General features: G+C 34.9%; 1 protein-coding gene across 1 annotated transcript in view; it reads left to right on the top strand.

Moving 5' to 3' along the window:
- Positions 1-1,459: 1,459 nt before the first annotated feature.
- The window catches only part of LOC117910648 (exocyst complex component SEC5A-like), a 43,792-nt gene continuing 26,087 nt past the window's right edge, over positions 1,460-19,164 (top strand). Inside the window, exons 1-6 of the mRNA XM_034824757.1 lie at positions 1,460-1,942; positions 10,660-10,811; positions 11,187-11,281; positions 17,326-17,520; positions 17,731-17,858; positions 17,988-18,146. Of these exons, the coding sequence (XP_034680648.1) occupies positions 1,538-1,942; positions 10,660-10,811; positions 11,187-11,281; positions 17,326-17,520; positions 17,731-17,858; positions 17,988-18,146 (1,134 nt within the window). The 5' untranslated portion in view covers positions 1,460-1,537. The remainder of the gene's footprint in view (positions 1,943-10,659; positions 10,812-11,186; positions 11,282-17,325; positions 17,521-17,730; positions 17,859-17,987; positions 18,147-19,164) is intronic.

Genomic DNA, 19,164 nt, shown 5'->3' with positions numbered 1-19,164 from the left:
ACCCACAACCATAGCCTTATCATGATTGTGTTTAGAAGGGTACTCATGATTCATGATAAGAGAAACAAACATGAAATGTCTTTTAAGTCCTTGGGATCTAATGAATAAAATTTATCATGCATTATTTACACTATAAGGCATCCTGGAAAAAAACAAACGTTTGAAAATCACGGTCGGTCAAAAATTAGCCAACATCACACATATTTTTCTCAATTGCCAATATTCTTCTTGTTTCTTTGAATTTTCGATTGAATCCTGATTTTTTATTTTTTATTTTTTTCATATTCACGCATCGAAATGTAAAATGACATATTTTTAAACTTTTAAAACTAATAAAAAATATTATTTTAAGAAATTTAGGATATTATTACTTAAAATAAAAGATTTAGTTATATATATCTTTTCTTCAATAAAACAATTTTAATACATGTATTATTAATTGTTTTATAATTTTTTTGATTTTTTTTTCAATATTTCTATGGGTTTTGATGAATATTCTACCTTTTATTTTATAATTGTCATCTAATTATTTTTTTTATATTGATTGACATTTTCATGAATATTATTATTTTAAGTAAATAAATTTATGATATATATTTTTTTCAATAAATTAATTTTAATATAATTTTTATTTGTTTCATAATTTTTTAAATATTTGTGTGGTTTGCGATGAATACAAATAACTTTAAGTATTTTTTGTTCTTTATGTGATGAGTATTTGAAATAATTAGTGAAATGCACCATTGTACCCCAATTGGTGCATTGGTATTTGCAAATAACCTTAAGTTTTTTTCTTCAAATGTTCATTTATTGTACCGCAATTAGTGTATTGGCATTAATGCTTTTTATTGGTTGATTCCATGACATAAAATCTATATTGAATAACCATTTAGTGGGGCGACTAGAACTTGAGTCACTTTCTTAGGTGGGGCATCAAGTACATGTATTTGTACCAATTAACCAATTTCTAAATGCTGGAGTAGATCCCAACTAGATCTCCCACTTTTTCATGAATTTATCTTGAATCGGGGTCTTTTGACTCAACTTTATCTTAGTTTTGTTGAGAGAACAATCCCATTTTTCGAATTTTGATGAATTTTTTTATTTAAATTTTCAATTGATATTTATGATAATTGATTGATATTTTCATAAAATATAACCATCAATATTTTCATAATTTGATATTTTAATCCTTACTTTGAATTAGGAGGAGGAATTTTCAACCCAAAATTATTAGGTACAATGGTTAAATAGAAATTGGAATATGACTATAATTCAAAAAATAAAAGAAATCCTACAACGGAATCGGTCTCCTTTGTCGCTCCATCGAAGCTCCACGTGGCAGTCAAGGAAGTAGACAATTCAGAACACAAAGGTGCGAGCGATTACATCATATCTCCCTTGCACCTCCTCTTCAACATCCGAGCATTGTCTCAAAACACACACAACATAATAGCCATCATCACTACTCGTCAGATCTGGAAAAAAAAAGGAAAAAAAAAAGGAAAAAGAAAAAGGAAAGACAGAGGGAAAAAGGATGTCCAGCGACAGTGATGACGAAGAGGAGCTTCTACAGATGGCGCTGAAGGAGCAGGCGCAGAGGGATGTCAACTACAACAAGGCGGGGCGGGCATCGAAGCCGGTGGTGAATTATGTTCAGGCACCTCCGCACCCGTCAACGGCGGCCAAGCAGAGGAACCCTAACCCTAATCCTAATCAGAGGCCTCCGGCGACGCAGAAGGGTCGGAGGGGTGGAGTGGAGGATGAGGACGATTCGGAGGTGGAGATGCTGAGCATATCGTCCGGGGACGAGGACTCGGTGAAGGATCGGGGGGTGGCGGCCCGGAGTCGGGGCGCCGGCGGGCGAGGGGAGAAGGAGGATGGGGACAAGGGGTGGGATGGTGGGGAGCCCAATTGTTGGAAGACAGTTGATGAAGCTGAGGTACGTTTTGTTGAATTTTATGTGTGTTTTCCTTTTTTTTTTTGTGGGTTTGTTTGGATGGGAAAAAATGTGGGGAAAAGCGAGAAAGTGTTTTGTTGTATGTTGAAAGCTGAGGAGAAAGAAACTGAAATTTGTAGTCCATGTTTCCATAGGGTGAAAATATTGGCTGCACTGAGGGAAATGGCTGAATTGGATGGGGAGACTTAATATATATTTTTTGGGTGGGGAGATTAGTGCAATTTTGGTTTTGGGGTGTTTTTTTTTTTTTTTTTTTAAAATGTAGGAAACTGAGGAGAGAGAAGGGAAATTTTAGAACGTGTACCTTTAGAAGGTGAAGAGATCCACTGAACTGAGACAAATGATTGAATTAGGGTTGGTTGAGTGCAGATTATAGTTTCTTGTGGTCAGTGAGCCTGAGCTATTTGGATGATAAGACTTGGCTTTATTTTCGGATTTTTTGTGGTTTTCTTTTGGGGGACAAGAAAATACATGAAATGGAGAAGTAGTAAAGGATTTGAATGCTTGGGACCTGAGAAAAGAAAAGGTGTTCTTATCTAGGCTTAATGTGATATTTGGCTTTGTTAAGGTTTTCGTTCTTGGGTGGCCAAAACAGCATAACACTTGAGAAGTTACGATCTTCAATATTGAGAGTGACTTTGATTTCTAATGGTTTGAATTATATAATTTGAGTTATCTTTGTGTTGAGAACTTAAAAACTGACCTGAACTGAGGGGATGGTTAAATTATGGTCTTTGAGGGTGAAATGTATGGTTATCTATGGGGTATTGACTTAGACTTTTGTGGATTGTTTAGGTGGCAAGAAATTGTGGTGAAAGAAAGCAAATAAGGTTGCATGGAATCTGATTTTCAATTCCATTGTTTTGGTTGTGTTAGGTAGAATATTTGGCTCGAATCCATTGGTATTATATTAAAATTCTGTACACTGCAAATCTGTCAATACATGTTTACAGTAAAAACAAGATTTTCATATTCCCCAAGCTATAAGAATTCTAAACAAAATCCAGGTCAGAGAAACCAACTGCAGCATAGTGTTTTTGAATACACATAATGTGACTATTTGGATTATTTGTGATAAATTTATGTTTTCCGAACTGAAACTGCATAATGTATACAATAAAATTTTTATTTGATGGCTTTTTAGTTTTTCGTCAGTGAGCAAATGGGAGACCTATTGTATTACTGTTTTCCTTTCTCATATATATATATTTTAAATTGAATGGATTTGGGATTGAGTAAGACTAAGAACATTGTTTTTCTGATTATCAGAAGATAATAAAATTATTAAATCTGATATAATAGTGTCATTTTTTATGTGCACCGAATCATGTAGTTCAAGTGGGATTTTGTTTTAATTAATTAATTAATTTTTTATTTCATGCTAAACAATATTTATTTGAACTTTTGGCAATTTGATTTCCTCCTATCTCCCAGTGAAGATAAATCCATACTTCACTGTCTCTGACAGGTGTGACTGGGTATTGTGAAAACAGTTTTCTTTTTGTATGTCATCCATCAATAGCGGCCTCTATTAGCAGATACTGTAACTAAAAAGTCGTGGCTGTTCACTGGATGAGTTTTTAAGGAATCATGAGTGTCAACCTTATAAAAACGGAACTATGCAAGTCTGAAGGCTGTTCTTCAACTTAGAGAATGAGGCTAGATAATACCTGACTAAAACCAGGATAACAGAGAAGATTTAACATTAAAGTGAGGGAAAGTGAGAAGCAAGTAGCATTGTTGCAGGAAAAGGTGGCTACAAAAAATACATCATTGAATTATTTTAGAGGTTTGTTCTACCAAAATACCTCTGATGCATTAGTCTGACAACTTGATCTGAAATTTCTTCCTAGCCACAACTTGTATTAACCTCTGTTCTTAGAAGTTGTCTTACTTCAATGCCTTTGCAAAATCTAAAGACTTCATAGTGCTTTTCTTTCTTTCTTTCTTCATCCCCCCCCCCTTTCCCTTTTTTTTTTTTATCTTTTTCCTTAATTTGACAAGCAAGAAAAAAAAAAAAAACAGCGCTTATAAAAAAGAGTGTACCAGAGTGCATAAATCAATTCAAGGTCACCAAAAGGCAAAAACAATACAAAAAGCAATAATCCTTCCCCTCCAAAGCACCAGACCAATCGACTAAATCTACCATAGACATTGTTGGTTCATTTTAAGCCCACCCTCACTAACTGTAAAAAGAAACATAATAAAGGAGAGTTCTAGCATTTGATTCGTTTGTTCCATGTCCTTAAAAGATCTATTATTTTGCTCCTTCCAAACAATCCAAAAAACATAAGGTGATAACTTTCGAGGCTTTCTCTTTTTCTTTCCCACAAAGGGTCCTTACCAACTTAGTAGAACCCCTTTAATTGAAGTTGACATCATCCACTCTAACCTTAACTAAGAGTTAAGGAGAAAAATATTGGTTTTGATGGATATATCGATAATTTGATTTTACGGATATATTGGGAAATGGTGGTGGATATTTTGATACAGGGATGAAAATGGATCAAATGTCATGGAAATATTGAAAAAAACTCTTAGAAATGATATAATAAGCAATAATAGACATTTTGAAATTGTTTTGTTGAAGAAATTGATATATATGATAAAATTTGTCATATTTGACAATAATATTGTTTGCGTCAATAAGAAAAATGAATTTTGTAATTGTATATTCATTATTAAGTTATATTAAATATTATTCGATAATAATATCAAAACATTTAATAATAATATGTCTAACTTGAAAACATATTTAATATTAAAATTATGATCCATTTACTTCAAATGTATTTAATGATATCAAATAAATGATGATATATGTATGATATCATGATTTGTATTTTTTTATATTCTTAACAACTAATTAAATGAAATTTAAAAATAAAATAATTACAATTAATTTGTTTTATTATCTTGTTTTCCCATATATATATATATATATATATATATATATACATACTTATTAAAATTAATTTAATTAAAGTGAAATTCTAAAAAGAATAATATATATTTATATTTACATTCCTATCATTGGACCAAAGTGCCTACTTGGTTAACTACTTAAGAACCTGGTAAGCAAACTAGGTTTGAATCCTATCATTTCACTTTTGTGCATTTGGTAGGCATTTTTGGGCATTTGATTGCATTTTGTAGGTGTTGACCCATGTTGATCGGTCAAAGTAGCAATAAAATCACCAAAAAATCCAGATAAATTAGGACAAAATTGATAAATCTTGAAACATTGCTGGTAATTCACAAAAAAAAAAAAAATAAAAAATCCGTGAATGGATTTATCTTACCTTGATAATCGTGTTGGGCTCCATTGAAACACAATATTTCCATGAAATATTGCCAATATCAGCAATATTTTCGTCCGTGACCTTAACAAAGAGAAAACTAGCTGTAACAAAATTCTTGTTTTGGTGCAATGTTGCAAAAAGTGGTTTGTCTTTCTCATCTTTACACAAAAAGCAGTTATTCATCATAGTCCAACCTCTCCTTTTTGGCTGATCTATAATAAGGATCCTACTCCAACTTGCCTTCTATGCAAAGAACCCCACTTTTGTTGGCATCCAAGGGTTCCAAATAACATCTTTCAAAAAGGGATTATATTTCCTCGATATTAAAAAGAAGTATAAAGATTCTCATAAAAAAAAAAAGAAGTACAAAGATTTTACTGAAAACATTTTGCTCTTTGTTTCTAACCAGAACACCTTATCCTTATCATTCCTGCTTACAGCCTTTTTTTTTTATTTCCATTTTTTTTATCAGATCTGCTTACTGCTTTCCTTTGCACCCTTGAAGGAAATTCCTCCATTTTGTGTGCTCCTAGCCATGTAGTTGTCTTACAAAAGAGGGGCTTTAACATCCCCTTTCTTGTGACTGTTCTCACACATCTGCTATTGAAGATTCCTTTGCAGTAGCTCAATTGAAGGAAAAGAATCACTTAAAATTGATTCAGCACACCACCTATACTTCCAAGACTTTACCCTCCTTCCATATTTCACTGTGAAACTATATTTGCTTTTAACAACATCCCATCCTGTTTTATTGCCTTCCATAAGCCCACTTCATAACTATCCCATACATTACATGAACTCCATCCTCCTTCTCCCTTAAATTTCCCTAGTATAATCCTTTTCTGTAGAGCTTCTCTTTCTTTTATGAACCTACAATTCCATTTGCCAAGCATGGACCTGTTGGGCACAATCAGAATTCTTGATACCAAGACCCCCTACTTTTCTCTCCTGTGTAGACAATTAAACAGTTTACGGGATGGCCTTTGTTCTTTGATGATCCCCCCACAAGAAATCTCTTTATATCTTCTTGAGCCTCGAGCTCACTCTTCTTGGAATAATGAATAAGGTTAGGCGGTAAATTGGTATATAGTACTTTTGATTGGAGTGAGTCTCCCTCCTTCAAAAAGATATTGTTTTCTCTACGTCACAAGTCTTTTTTGGAATTTCTCTTTCATCGGATACCACATTGAAGTTGATTTAAAAGAGGCACCTAAAGGGAGTCCCAAATATGTGGTGGGGAGCTTCCCCACTCTACAGCCCAACACAAAAACTAGATCTTCCACAATCAATATCCCTCCTATTGATTAGCTTGTTTTTTTTTAAATTAATTTTTAGCTTAGGTACTACCTTAAACCACATTAGAGTCTAGCCTAGATATGTTAGTTGCTCTTGGCTAGCATCATAAAAGATGAGAGTGTCGTTTGCAAACAAAAGATGAGATACCTCCTCATCTGGGGCTTTCAAATCTTGAGATCCTTTTTCAAGGCTTTCAACTTAATCAAATGTGACTAAAAGAGACTTTGATGTTATAACCATCCACCATCTCTTTGTAGGCTCCATAAAACTCTCCCCTTTCAACCGCATATTTTCAAATCTAAAAGAGGTTTTGCCTCTCCTCATTTTACCTCTATTCAACGAAATGGACGTATAATTTGATATAGGCTTTGGCAATACACTTTGTAACAAACCGTCGAAATGATCTTCCTAACCTTCCTATACTACCTTGATGCATATTGATTATTCAATCCCTATACCATGTAATTGGACCACCAAAGTGTGTTCTCTCAATCTTAGCTCCTCGGTGATCTTTGGAAAATGCCTCATTGATGCCAAAAGCCTATTGGAGTTCCTCTTTCCCTTGAGAACCTTACCAAATTAAAGTCACTACCCACACAACAAAGATCATCCTAAAGTCCTCTTATGTCCCCTAATTTTGCCCACATATCCTTCCTTTCCCTCCCATGAATAAGACTATATTCTTGTGAACATCTAGTCAAAATTGTTCTCATAGCATTTGATCAACATGAAATAGAGAAACTATTCGCATCCATTTGAATTAAATCCAACACCTTGTTATCCCAAAGCATAATTGTGCCCCTTACCACCCTTTTTTGCTTCCATTGTTCTCCACTCTAAGAATCTTCCCACCTCTAGGCTCCTCACCAACTAGGTTGACATTTGATGGATCTTAGTTTCTTGTAAGAACATAATGACAACCATCTAAAGATCTAGCCAAAGACTTGATTACCTTGCACTTTTCCTGGTCATTTGCCTCTCTTACATTCCATGATAAAATTCTTGGTTTCATTGCCCTATTGATACTAACTCCCAAGCTCCACCACCATTTCCCTTCTCTTATCTTGCTCTCCCATTATAATTGATTGAACATTCCAACTGTTGTAGCTCCCTCTTAGTCTTTGTTGTTGCTATTAGTCTCCTCTTTTTCATTGACATCCTATTTCCTTTTCTAGCTCCATCCTTCTAAGAAGACATAGGTTCTCTATCTCGAACCCCTCAATTGGTAGCACTAAAGATTTGTTGAATTGTGTTAATTTACTAATTGGTTAATTGTATAGAGAGTTCCATCCTCTTGACCCTACGCCCCTTGCATTGGAAAACCTTTTGACAACCCCCCTTCTATAGCTTCCTCATCTCTAGGTTCCTTTGTCTCCATACCTCTAGCCTCTTAGGGTATTTTTTAGAATCTCAACCACCATACTTCCATCTCACAAGACTATTTTCAACCTTTTCCCCTTTTCCTCACCAACTACCTTATCACCATAATTAAACACATTAACTTCCTCCTTTTTCTTCTTCCTTCCCATCTGCCCCACCTTCCCATTGGTGTGTGTGGACCCTTCCTCACTCTCCCTACCATCCAACCCCCTTTAACATCTCTTGGAGTAACATGGATTACCCATGGTGGGGTCTCCCATGACAATTGGATCACAAAGCATGAATTGCCCACTTCTATTTGAATCGATACTAAGACTTTTCCTTCCAATTGTTTCTACTAGGACCTGTACCCACTACAAGTTATAGTGATGCAACTCATAAGTTGTGACTTAGTGTGCAAACCTAAGATGGAAGAGGGTTTGGGGTTTGGGAAGATTTCTTTAAGGAATAGAGCACTCTTAGGGAAATGGCTTTGGAGGTTTTCTTAGGAAAATTATGCTCTTTGGCATCATGGACAAAAATGTTGCAATTTTTTGCCGATAAATCGTGTATTAGATGGTCTCGATAGAAATATGGGGCAGATATGTTGATGGAGTGATGTTTTTGATTTTTTCGCCATTTATCGGTGATATATTGATCTTTTAATGACATTTCGGCATTATCACTGCCACGTCAACCCCCTTTTCCCATTTAATGATAAATCAATTGGGCAGCAAGATGTGGATCATGGCTTAACCCCTTTGAGAAACATCTAGGCTATGCAATCCCAACCCTAATTATGGCTTGTGATATCAGCTTAAGCTCTACCTCATTAAATATAACATTTGTTTCCTTTTTTTTTTGATGGGTAGATAGCAATATATTAAAACAAGACACTCCAAAAAAGCACCCCAAAGTACATAGGAAATATAACATTTGTTTCCTTTGAGAATCCAATGTGGGATTGCTTCTTAAAGAGATAAGAAAACACAAAAAACTCCAAGATCAAGGTTTGAACTTGGGTCCTTGGTGCAAAACAAATGGGCCCTTACCAACCGAACCAAATGTGCTTTGTTATAAAAATCGCACATGTAATTTATGTATATAAATAATATCTTTTATATAGATATATATTATAAATTAAAAAGTTAATTAAAATAATTTTTTTATAAATAAATTAATTTTAATTATAGTATTAGTATTTTATATAGTAAACTACTATATGCTCTAAATATCTAAATCTTTCCAGAGTTGTGATGATTAGAAACTCCTCTATCTCATATGTTCTTGGAGCTTTCTATTTTTTTTTCTTGGAATCTTATCTTTCATCGTAATCTCACTGATGTGGAGATAGAGGATTTGGAAAGACTAATGTCCTCTCTCTCTTTTGTGCACTTGATTCAGTTTATCCCTTACAAGAGAGCTTGGTCTTTATCTTGTTCAAGTATATTTTCAGCAAAATCTTTCCTTTTAGCCTTGTTCAATTGACTAGATCTTGTTTATTTCCCTCTAGCAAAATTTATTTGGCAATCTAAAGCCTCATCTAAGGTCAAGGCCTTTGCTTGGCTAGTAGCCAACAAGAAGGTCAATACCGGTAACTTGCTATATGTGAGAAGACCTCATAAAGCCCGTAATCTTGATTGTTGCACTATGTGTATGATGAGTGGTGAGACAATTGATCATCTTTTTTCATATTGTCTAAGTACTATGTGCTTTGCATAGATTATTCAGCATAATTAGGCTAGATTGGGTTTCTCTTGGGAGCATAAGCGACATGATGACCATTTCCTTAAGAGGTTTGGGGAGTACAGGTAGAAGCAAAACCCTTTGGAAAATTGCTTGCCTCACTTTGATTTAGATAGCATGGTGAGAGAGTAATGTAAGGATTTTTTAGGATAAGTGGAGAAGTATAGAATTAATATGAGATATAATTTACTTTTTTTTTGATAGGCAATATGAGACATAATTTACTTCTATTCCTCTTTTTTGGGTCTCAACAACTTTAGATTTCAAGGGCACTCCTCTTAGTGTTATTTAACTCCATTGGAACTTGGTTTGTAAATAGAGGTTTTAATACAACAAATCTTGGAGCAAAGCTTTGGCTTGTAGATGCATTGATTTTTCAGGAGAACAAAACCTCTTTCTTTTGTGTGGTTGTGTATAGTGTATAGAAAACATTTTATACATCAAATCTTTTCATTAGAGTTTGTATATTTGGGAAGGATTTCTCATCCTTCTCATGTATTTCTAACTTGGTATTAATGAATTTTTGTTTTGGGTTAAAAAAAAGGGGGAAAAAAGAAGAAAAAAAAGAAATGAAAAGTCAGTTCAGCTCATAATGAGATTTCATTTTGGTAACGTGAAAGCTAAGACCAAAAACAGAAAAATCTATTGTTCAAGTATTCCAGGTTCTATGAGAAAGATGATAAAAAGGGAAGCATTATGTATGTATGTATGTATTTCTTGATTTATCATTGTTGATCATAGTCTTTTGTTTACTTTTGACTTTAACAAATGCTTTTACTTTCTATTGTTTCTTGCTCTTTCTAGATTCTTCTATTTCTCCCCTCTGCATTTGGAAAATAGATTCTGATTTGGGAATACCAATCATGAAGTAGTTGTTTTAAACATGACATTTATTGATATGACATGCAATCCATTATCTTATAATTGTTAAACTTTATATTTGGCAAGTATTTCCAATTATTAATTAATGGAATGAAAATTATGCTTTTCTGACAGCTTGCTCGTAGGGTTCGTGAGATGCGGGAGACAAAAGCAGTACCAGTGGCTCAAAAGATTGAGAAAAAGGCGTCAGCGATGGGTATAAAGGTGCTCAACAATTTACAGTCCTTCCCTCGAGGCATGGAATGTATTGATCCACTGGGATTGGGGTAGGCTTCTGTTTTGTTTTCTTGGGGGTAATGCTTTCTTGGGATTTTGTGTTTATAGATATTATTTAATGCTTGTCAATGAGCAAATGGCAATACTCTTTTCTGTTTTAATTTATATTCTGCACCTCAGTTGATGGGCTTTCTACTTGCCAACTTCGAATTTTTTAGTTAGTTTGATATTTCATATTGTTTACATAATTTGGATTTTTTTTTAATAGTTTTTTAACCTTTTATGTTTTGATTCTCTTCGTAAAAGAACCTAGATTGGACTATTGGAGAGGCTGATATTAATGGTCTTATATGCTGTTGTTTTTTCTTAAAATTTTCCTTCTTTATTATTCTTTCCCTTAACATGAGTTTCTGTTGTATTGACAGGATAATAGACAATAAATCATTAAAGTTAATCACTGAGGCTTCAGAAAGCTCTCCAACCAAGGTTTCTAAGGATTATCCCGATGCTGTCCTTCGTGGTATTTTTTTCCTCCATTCTGCTGATGCAGATTATGAAATCATTGTATTATTTTATTAGGTTGAGAGCAGCATTTTCTGTGTCTACGGTTCTTCCACTTTTTGTATAATGCTATCATTGCTTACAAATAAAATTTTGAGCTCCTGGGTGCAAATTTGTGTTAAGTTACTGATCTGTGTATAAACCCTTTTTTATTGATGAGTAAATTTCATCAACAACCAAGGGGAAGAGCCCTATTCCTTGTAGATTTTTTTTGATAGGCGCCTTATTCCTTGTATATTATGTGTTATACACTTGAAAAGGGAAGCAAAATTAAAACCTCAAGGAGTCTAAAAATAAACAATTGAAGTTCCAGTCCCAAAACCCTCATGAGGGCAAATAAAAAAATTTATGCATCAATTTTCAGTTTCAATGAGGGAGGCTTCCTAGAAAAATCTCATATGCTTTCTTCCTTTTTGCCCCCCCAAAAAAGCATGCATGTCATCTATCCATTTTGTTTTTTTTCTCCTGATAGGTAAATATCCCTTGTATTAATAGCTCCTAACAAATGAGCGCACTGAAGTATACATGGTGTATATAAGGGCACTAAAAGACCATACCAAGTGGAGGGATACACAAAAATGCTTGCCACCTATCCATACATCTCTATTATTTTTGTTTTTGACCCAAGTCACTACCTGGTAACAAATCCAACATTTCTTTATGCAACACTTACAGATCTCAAGAACAGAAAACCAGTCAGGCCACCATTCTTGGTAGGATGATAAGTAGGGTTGAAGATTTTGGTTTTCTGGAAGCCTTTGAGGTGGGTGAAGATTAAATTTCTTACCTCTGGTATCCGGAAAATGTAATCATTTTCTCCATCCTCAAGGTTGAGAAAATTTCCAACTTAAGCTTATTCTTGAGCCCTTTGGGATGATCCTTGCTCTCAAGATTAACATTGATGAGGATGCCTTCTTGGGAGTTGAGATAGACTTGAGAGACTGGAAAGTTCTCGTAGATTTGGGATTAGTAGGTTGAAGATTTAGGTTTAGTGGAAGTCTTTTGACGTAGCTATGGATTAAGTCTGGATTATTTAACTGTAGGTTGCAGAACATTTAATCATTTTCTCCACCTTCAAAGATGAGAAATTTCCAACTTCCAGCTTATTCTTGAAGACTTTGGGATGATCCTTGGTCTCTAAAATAACCTTGATAAAAGTGCCTTATCAGGGGTTAATATTTGCCAGGATAGACTCTAGTGGCTGAAAAGTTCTATTAGTTGTGGGATTAATAGGTGGTCTTTGAATTACCCTTTTTTTTAATAGGTAAATGAATATAATATTAATAAAGCACCAAAAAGAGCACACCAAAGTACATAGGATGTATACAAGGATTGCCAAAAGGTGTCAAAAAAGGATAAGGGAAAAAAAAAAAAAAAAAACTAATCCCTCCTTGAATAAGAACCCAACCAATTAATGAAGTCAAATAAGGACATTGAGCCTTCAACTATATATCAATTCCTCGTTATCAAATAATCTTCGATTTCTCTCCTTCCAAATTGTTCAAAAGAGGCACAAAGGGGCTGCTCCCCACACTTTTTTCCATTTCCTTTCAACAAAGGAGAGGTGGTCTCTGAATTACCATGATCTTCATTTAAGAGAGCAAGGCTAGTGCTACATGGTTACCGGCCCTGTAGTGGAAAAAGAGTTTAACCATCTTAATAGTTGGAAGAAAACCTACTTTACTTTGGGAAGAGGTAGGGGTAATATATTTCAGCCTTGCGTGGCCCACATACTTCTGATCCATATTTAGTGTAACATTTGGAATTGAGAGGATCAAGAGTGATTTTCTGTGGTTTTGGCATAAATTTAGAGCCTTCTTGTTTTGTGGGGGACTGTGTGTTGGCCAAGATCTAAGTGTGGGATAGATTTGGGAGGAATTTCTTTAAGAAATAACTTGCTCATTGATAAGTGTTTATGAATATTTAGTGGGAACAAATGCCTCTTTTGGGGATTCTGCTATTGAGAGCAAGCATGGTTTGCATGACAATGGGGAGGAATCATTCTTTTTACTACTCATTTCCCATCCTTTGTTCCTTTTTTTCAAGATTAAAAGGAGCTCCTTTCTAAATTCTTCAATATCTAGTAATTCCCCTCCTAGAACTGTTCCCAAGATATCTCAATGGTGAGCATTCTTTTCTCTCTCTCTTTCATTTTTTTTGGAAAATTTTTACTACTCTACTGCAGCTTTAGGGGAGAGTTGATAGTCATTGGATGGGATTGGCTTTAAATTCTTTTCCACCACCCCCCCCAAGATGAGAATTTGAAATTGTTCACAGCATCTATATTAATTAGGATCTTTAGAGGGGCCCCATCCTGAACAACCACAAATACACACATGTCCATAAAGTATAGCTGTTGCATAGTTTGTGAGCATTCTTTTGAGCATTTATAGCTTGGTTAGAATAGGTTTAGGTGGGAAGTTGCATCTAGTGTATATTCTCCTCTGATGGGTTTTATTATGTTAAATTTGATGGAGGTACTTTAGGTAACCTAAATTAGCTAGGAATTGGAGGTGCAATAAAAGATCATCATAGTATAGTGTTGAAAGCCTTTTCTAAACTGGTGGAGAAAGTTTGACCTTTGAGATAAAGATTTTAGCACTTTTGGAGCACTTGCTGCATGGCTTTAATCTTTTGGTTGGAAGGGGAGTCTGCTGTGGTGATTTCATGAATGTCTAAAATGAAAAGATGTCTATGGAAGTATGATGAGAGGGTTTGCCAAGTTTTAGATGTTGGTAGTACCTTTGGTTCCTCTTTCCCTTGCTACTTATTTAGCTAATCATATGTTGTAGATCAATTAGCCAAGAGGGAGTTTTTTGCCTTATGGGTTGTGAATCTTTTTAGCTTTTACCTTTTGAGTGGTTCATTTGCTTTTCTTTGTTGTTGATCAGCTTTTATAAATTTTGGAAAGATTCTTAGCTTTTATAAATTTTGGAAAGATTCTTAGCTTTTATAAATTTTGGAAAGATTGTCATACTTTATTTACTTATAAATTCATATCAGTGAATTATGTATTTTTATTACAAGAGTTGTCTTATACTTGTCAGTAAGTTGTCTATTAGGCTCCTTTTCTTATGCTGTTCAATATCTTGGCCTTTGGTAGAGTTTTTTCATTGTTAAGAGTCTTAGGGTAGACTTGGAAGCTGTTCAAATCACATTGATCATCTTGTTTTGGGGTCATAGTAATAAGGATGGAAGTGAAATGATTTCATAGTGTGCCTTTATGCCTTTGCAAGTGTTTGAATGGCAAGGAACACTAGGATCTATACAGACAGGTTGAATCCTATAGGAAGCTCCTTCTAATGTTGTGTTTGCAGGCAACTATCAACCCCCTAGACAGTTGTCCAACTTATATATATATATATTTGATATTATAAACAAGCGCCAAAGAGGAGTTGCCACTCTCGTCTCCTTGGGTCCTCGAAGCCCTAGATGTCAGCTGCTGAAAATGATGCTGCAGGATGGTGGCTTGCTGGAACTCTCAGGGAAGGCTGTGAAGGATCCCTCTGGTATGGAGGTGGTAGCCAGGGACAAGGAGTTGGAACTTTCAAGGGATGTGGACTTCGGTTGTGCGTTGGAGGAGGAGGATTTTAATAGCCATCCCAATGGCTTTGTTAAGTTCACTAATTGTTTGGGGATGCCAGTTGCGGGCTTTGAGAAGAAAATTTGTGCTCTTGTTAGAAAAATGGAATCAAGAAAAGGTCGTGATGTGAGGGTGTCAAGGGGTAAGAAAAGGTCTTCTTCCCGTTTCAAGAGGGAAATTCGAAAGCTAGAGTATTCGGTTAACTATAATAGCTCTCTGTTCATTGCTAGGGGAAGGGGGAGTGGTGCTGGGGTTTGAGGGAAGAGGTTGCTTCTGGATTTAGGGTTTTTATGTTGTTTAGCCTTTCTGTTAGCGTTGTTACTGTTTCTAACCTTTGTTGGTTAGGACTGCTTGTTGTTAGGGTGGTGGGTTTTTTTTCCTCTTTTCCTTCTATGGCTTGCTTGTGGGCCTAATTTGTATGCTCCGTGTATACTTTTTTGCGCCTTTTTGCAAGTGCCTTAATATATCCTTTTTTACCTATAAAAAAAATAAACAAGCGCCAAAGAGATGGCACATCATAGTACACAGGAGGTATACAATAAGCACCAAAAGATGCAAGTAAAAAGAGAGAACACAATAAACAACCCTCTCTCTTAGCAAGAACCCAACAAATCTACAACATCATTTAAAGACAAAACCTATATCTATGTACACCTTCATCCACAAAAACAAATGTCTAAGAAAAGAACTTTTCAAAACTTGATCTGATTACTCCTCATTCACAAATGATCTTTGATTCCTTTCTTTTCAAATAGCCCAAAAGATTTACAACAGAGCTTCTCTGCAATCCTTCTTGCATCTTCTACCCACAAAGGATCTATTCCACCCTAAGAGAGTCACTTTATCCTTCTTTCTACTTTCTGTTTAATTTATTTTGTTTGGGAATCTTTTTCTTGATGCATGGAATCAAACCTGGAACTTCTCCATCCTCATTTCCAATCTCTTGTCACTAGAGTCATACCTTAGGGCATATATTCCTGGTCCTGTATAAATAATATTTTTAGTTTCATATTAAAAAGGTTGGATAGATAGTGGATGTACTCTTCTTTCCATAAAAGTTGAACCATGTTTTTTCACATGCTAAACTGTAATGTTTTGTTAAATGCGTTTGCAATATACTGTAAACTGAGAATCTTTAGTGAGCTCTTTCTTGTCCTCTTTCTCTGACTCAAGTGAAAGTTATAAAACACTTACGTTAAACATGTTTCCCAATCCTCAGTTGGTGATTTATGTGCATAGTTCATTCATGTATAGGTTGTGACTCCCTAACCTAAAATGTTTTCTTACTCCTTTGCTATTTGTGGTCATGAATTATGTTATATTGTCTCAATGGAAGTGTTAGAAGAGAGGAGTGGGCGCATTTTGAAGATTCATCTTGGAAGTTAGTAGATAAGATTGATGATGTGACTTGTAAGAGCTTTATTTAGATGTTTTATGGATTGTAAGTTTTAAGAAACTTGTAGGAGGTTGTTAAAGTGTGGGTCTGGTGGCATGGATGATGTAAATTATGAACGCATGGTGTCTATTTGTTTACTAGTTGCTTTAGATTTTTAGTAAAATCTTATTATCAAAACAAGTAAAATACAAATCAAACGCCAGTTAAATTGAATAACAGTGAGAGAAGTGCCTTTAAATGCAGTATTACAAGAGGCCGAGGAATAAAAGTGAAGTAAATCCCACAACGTCTCTACTATCCTTCATTTTTCCTCAAAGATCCTAGCATTTCTCTCTTGCCTCACGATGAAAGGCAAAGTGAGATGAGTGATTTTCCATATGACCTTGCCTCTAACAGAACTCCCTAAACCTTTAAAAGATATTACCATCATGTCACATATGCTCTTGGGTGGAATCCAATCCATTTTGGCTTGTGCCATAATCCTAGAGTTATCAAACAATGTAGAAAAATATGATCAATTGATTCTCTACTCCACATACATTAGATGCTCCAATTAGGACTAAGAGATTTGTATTGTTTTCTCAATTGTAGCATGTCATTGATGTTCACCTTCTTGTGTGCCACTAACCATGTAAAGGCCTTGAGCTTAGATGAAAATTCAGATTTCCATACAAATTTGGCTAGAAACAATGGAACTAGAATTGATAAATTGGACAAGGCCAAAAAGAAAGATTTTATTAAGAATAAACCCGAAGAAGAAAGAGACCAAGCTCTTGTGTCTTGGAGAGAAGGGGACAAGTGAACTAGGGTGAGTGAAGACATAAGTCTTTCAAGGTTCCTAATTTCCAAATCTATGAAGACATGGGTTTTTTTGGAATCCCTATGGTCAACTCCTGAATGTTTGTAAATTTAAATTTTGCATAACGTAGGGATTAATATTTTAAGGTGGTATTTTTTGCTGTTTTTTATTTTTTACTTTTTTACAATTATCATGGTTAACCACACTTGTATGTAATTTTTGCAGAAAAGTTGTTGTATTTCTCCGAGAAATTTGATGCAAAGATGTTTTTATCCCGGATACACCAAGAAACAAGTGCTGCGGACCTAGAGGCTGGTGCTCTTGCTTTAAAAACAGATCTCAAAGGACGGACTCAACAAAAAAAACAATTGGTTAAAGAAAATTTTGATTGCTTTGTCTCATGCAAAACTACCATAGATGGTATGCCACCTTCTCATCTTGCATAGATTTCTGGCACTCTCATTGATTGCTGCCTGTAAGCTTGAGCCTTTTGGGTTGACATTTTCTTACACCATTGCTCTTTCTGTGTAAAGCTTGTCAGTCTTCTAGTTGTGGACTATAATTATGTGTTGCTTAATTATGAGGGTTCTCTTCCCCACTAAAATTTTATTTATTTGTAATTTTGTATAGATATACAGACAAAATTGAAAAGGATTGAAGAAGACCCTGAAGGTTCAGGAACTTCTCACTTGTTTAATTGTATTCAGGGAGTCAGCTCTCTGGCTAATCGTGCCTTTGAGCCTCTATTTGAGAGACAGGTTGGTGTGATTTACATTTTGGATTTGTTGGAAGTTCAGGCCTGTTTAATTGTTGGATTTGTTGTAATTGTATAGATATGCTATGTGGATCAATTTGTTTCATTTATTTTTTCAACTATGCTGTTGTAGGCTCAAACTGAGAAGATCAGATCTGTGCAAGGAATGCTTCAAAGATTCCGAACGCTATTCAACTTGCCTAGTTCAATTCGTGGGAGTATTAGTAAGGGTGAATATGACCTGGCGGTTAGGGAATACAGGAAAGCGAAGTCAATCGCTCTGCCTTCTCATGTACTGGAATTCATATTGAACTGCTTCTTATTTCATTCTATCTATTTTTTGTAAGATCATATGCTGTTTTATTTTGAAGCATCATGTGCACTATTTGTTGAATTAACTCTTAGATATCTTTGCAACTCAAGGTGGCTTTGTACCAATGTTCTCTTACATAGTTCTTCATCCTTGTTATGTGTCACATTTTCTCATCTTCACTTACTCCATGGAACTCTATTTATCATTTCACAATCAGAAGGATGTAGTGCTGAAAATGTTTATGAAATATCTGTGAACATGCCTTTATTATAGTCTCTATTAACATTATTCATGCATTAAAATATCAAATTGTCATAATTCTTTTTCTTCTTAAAGAATCCATCCTGGGATCTGGATCTGGATCTGATCTTATAAACAATTACATAAGGTAACAGGTTTTTTATGGTACCACTGGGTGATTGCATCTATTTGTGCATGGTTATAACTTATAAGTTGTAATTTCTTGAATCTTCACTTAGAATCATGACACATTTACCTAGGCAGAAATTTATAACTACAAGGAGAAAAAGAAAAGTTTAATATGGTTACTTGTAATTAAGGATATGTTCTTTAATTCTAAAAAGTGGAGGTTATGTGGTTGATAGATGTTATATGAATGATTGTATTTAATTTTTATTTTTATCATAAAATGATGAAGAAAAATGTGGTTAATTGGCCATTGGGCTGAATGTGACCAATTTCAGATGTTTTCCTTTTTTTTAAATTTAATTATCTGCATTTATGTGGGTGTGTATAGTCACACTGCTATATCATATGACATCTTTATTTTCTAACTTTCCTTATTACATGTAGCTGGATAGCATCTCTTGTGGCATAGTAACTGTAACCTAGGAGTTCCTTTTTTCATTTTCTTCTTGGGTGCCTTTTCTGGATCAGAGGGTTCTTTTCCCCCAACTCAACATGGAGGCTGGCCTTACTAATGATGCTCTTCATCAATGCACTCATGCACATGTGCATGCACACCCATCCACACGAA

The sequence above is a fragment of the Vitis riparia genome, unplaced genomic scaffold, assembly GCF_004353265.1.
Source record: "Vitis riparia cultivar Riparia Gloire de Montpellier isolate 1030 unplaced genomic scaffold, EGFV_Vit.rip_1.0 scaffold802_pilon_pilon, whole genome shotgun sequence".
Classification (NCBI taxonomy): domain Eukaryota; kingdom Viridiplantae; phylum Streptophyta; class Magnoliopsida; order Vitales; family Vitaceae; genus Vitis; species Vitis riparia.
Note: the sequence above shows the minus strand (reverse complement) of the source record. Positions and strands in the feature narration are given on the sequence as shown.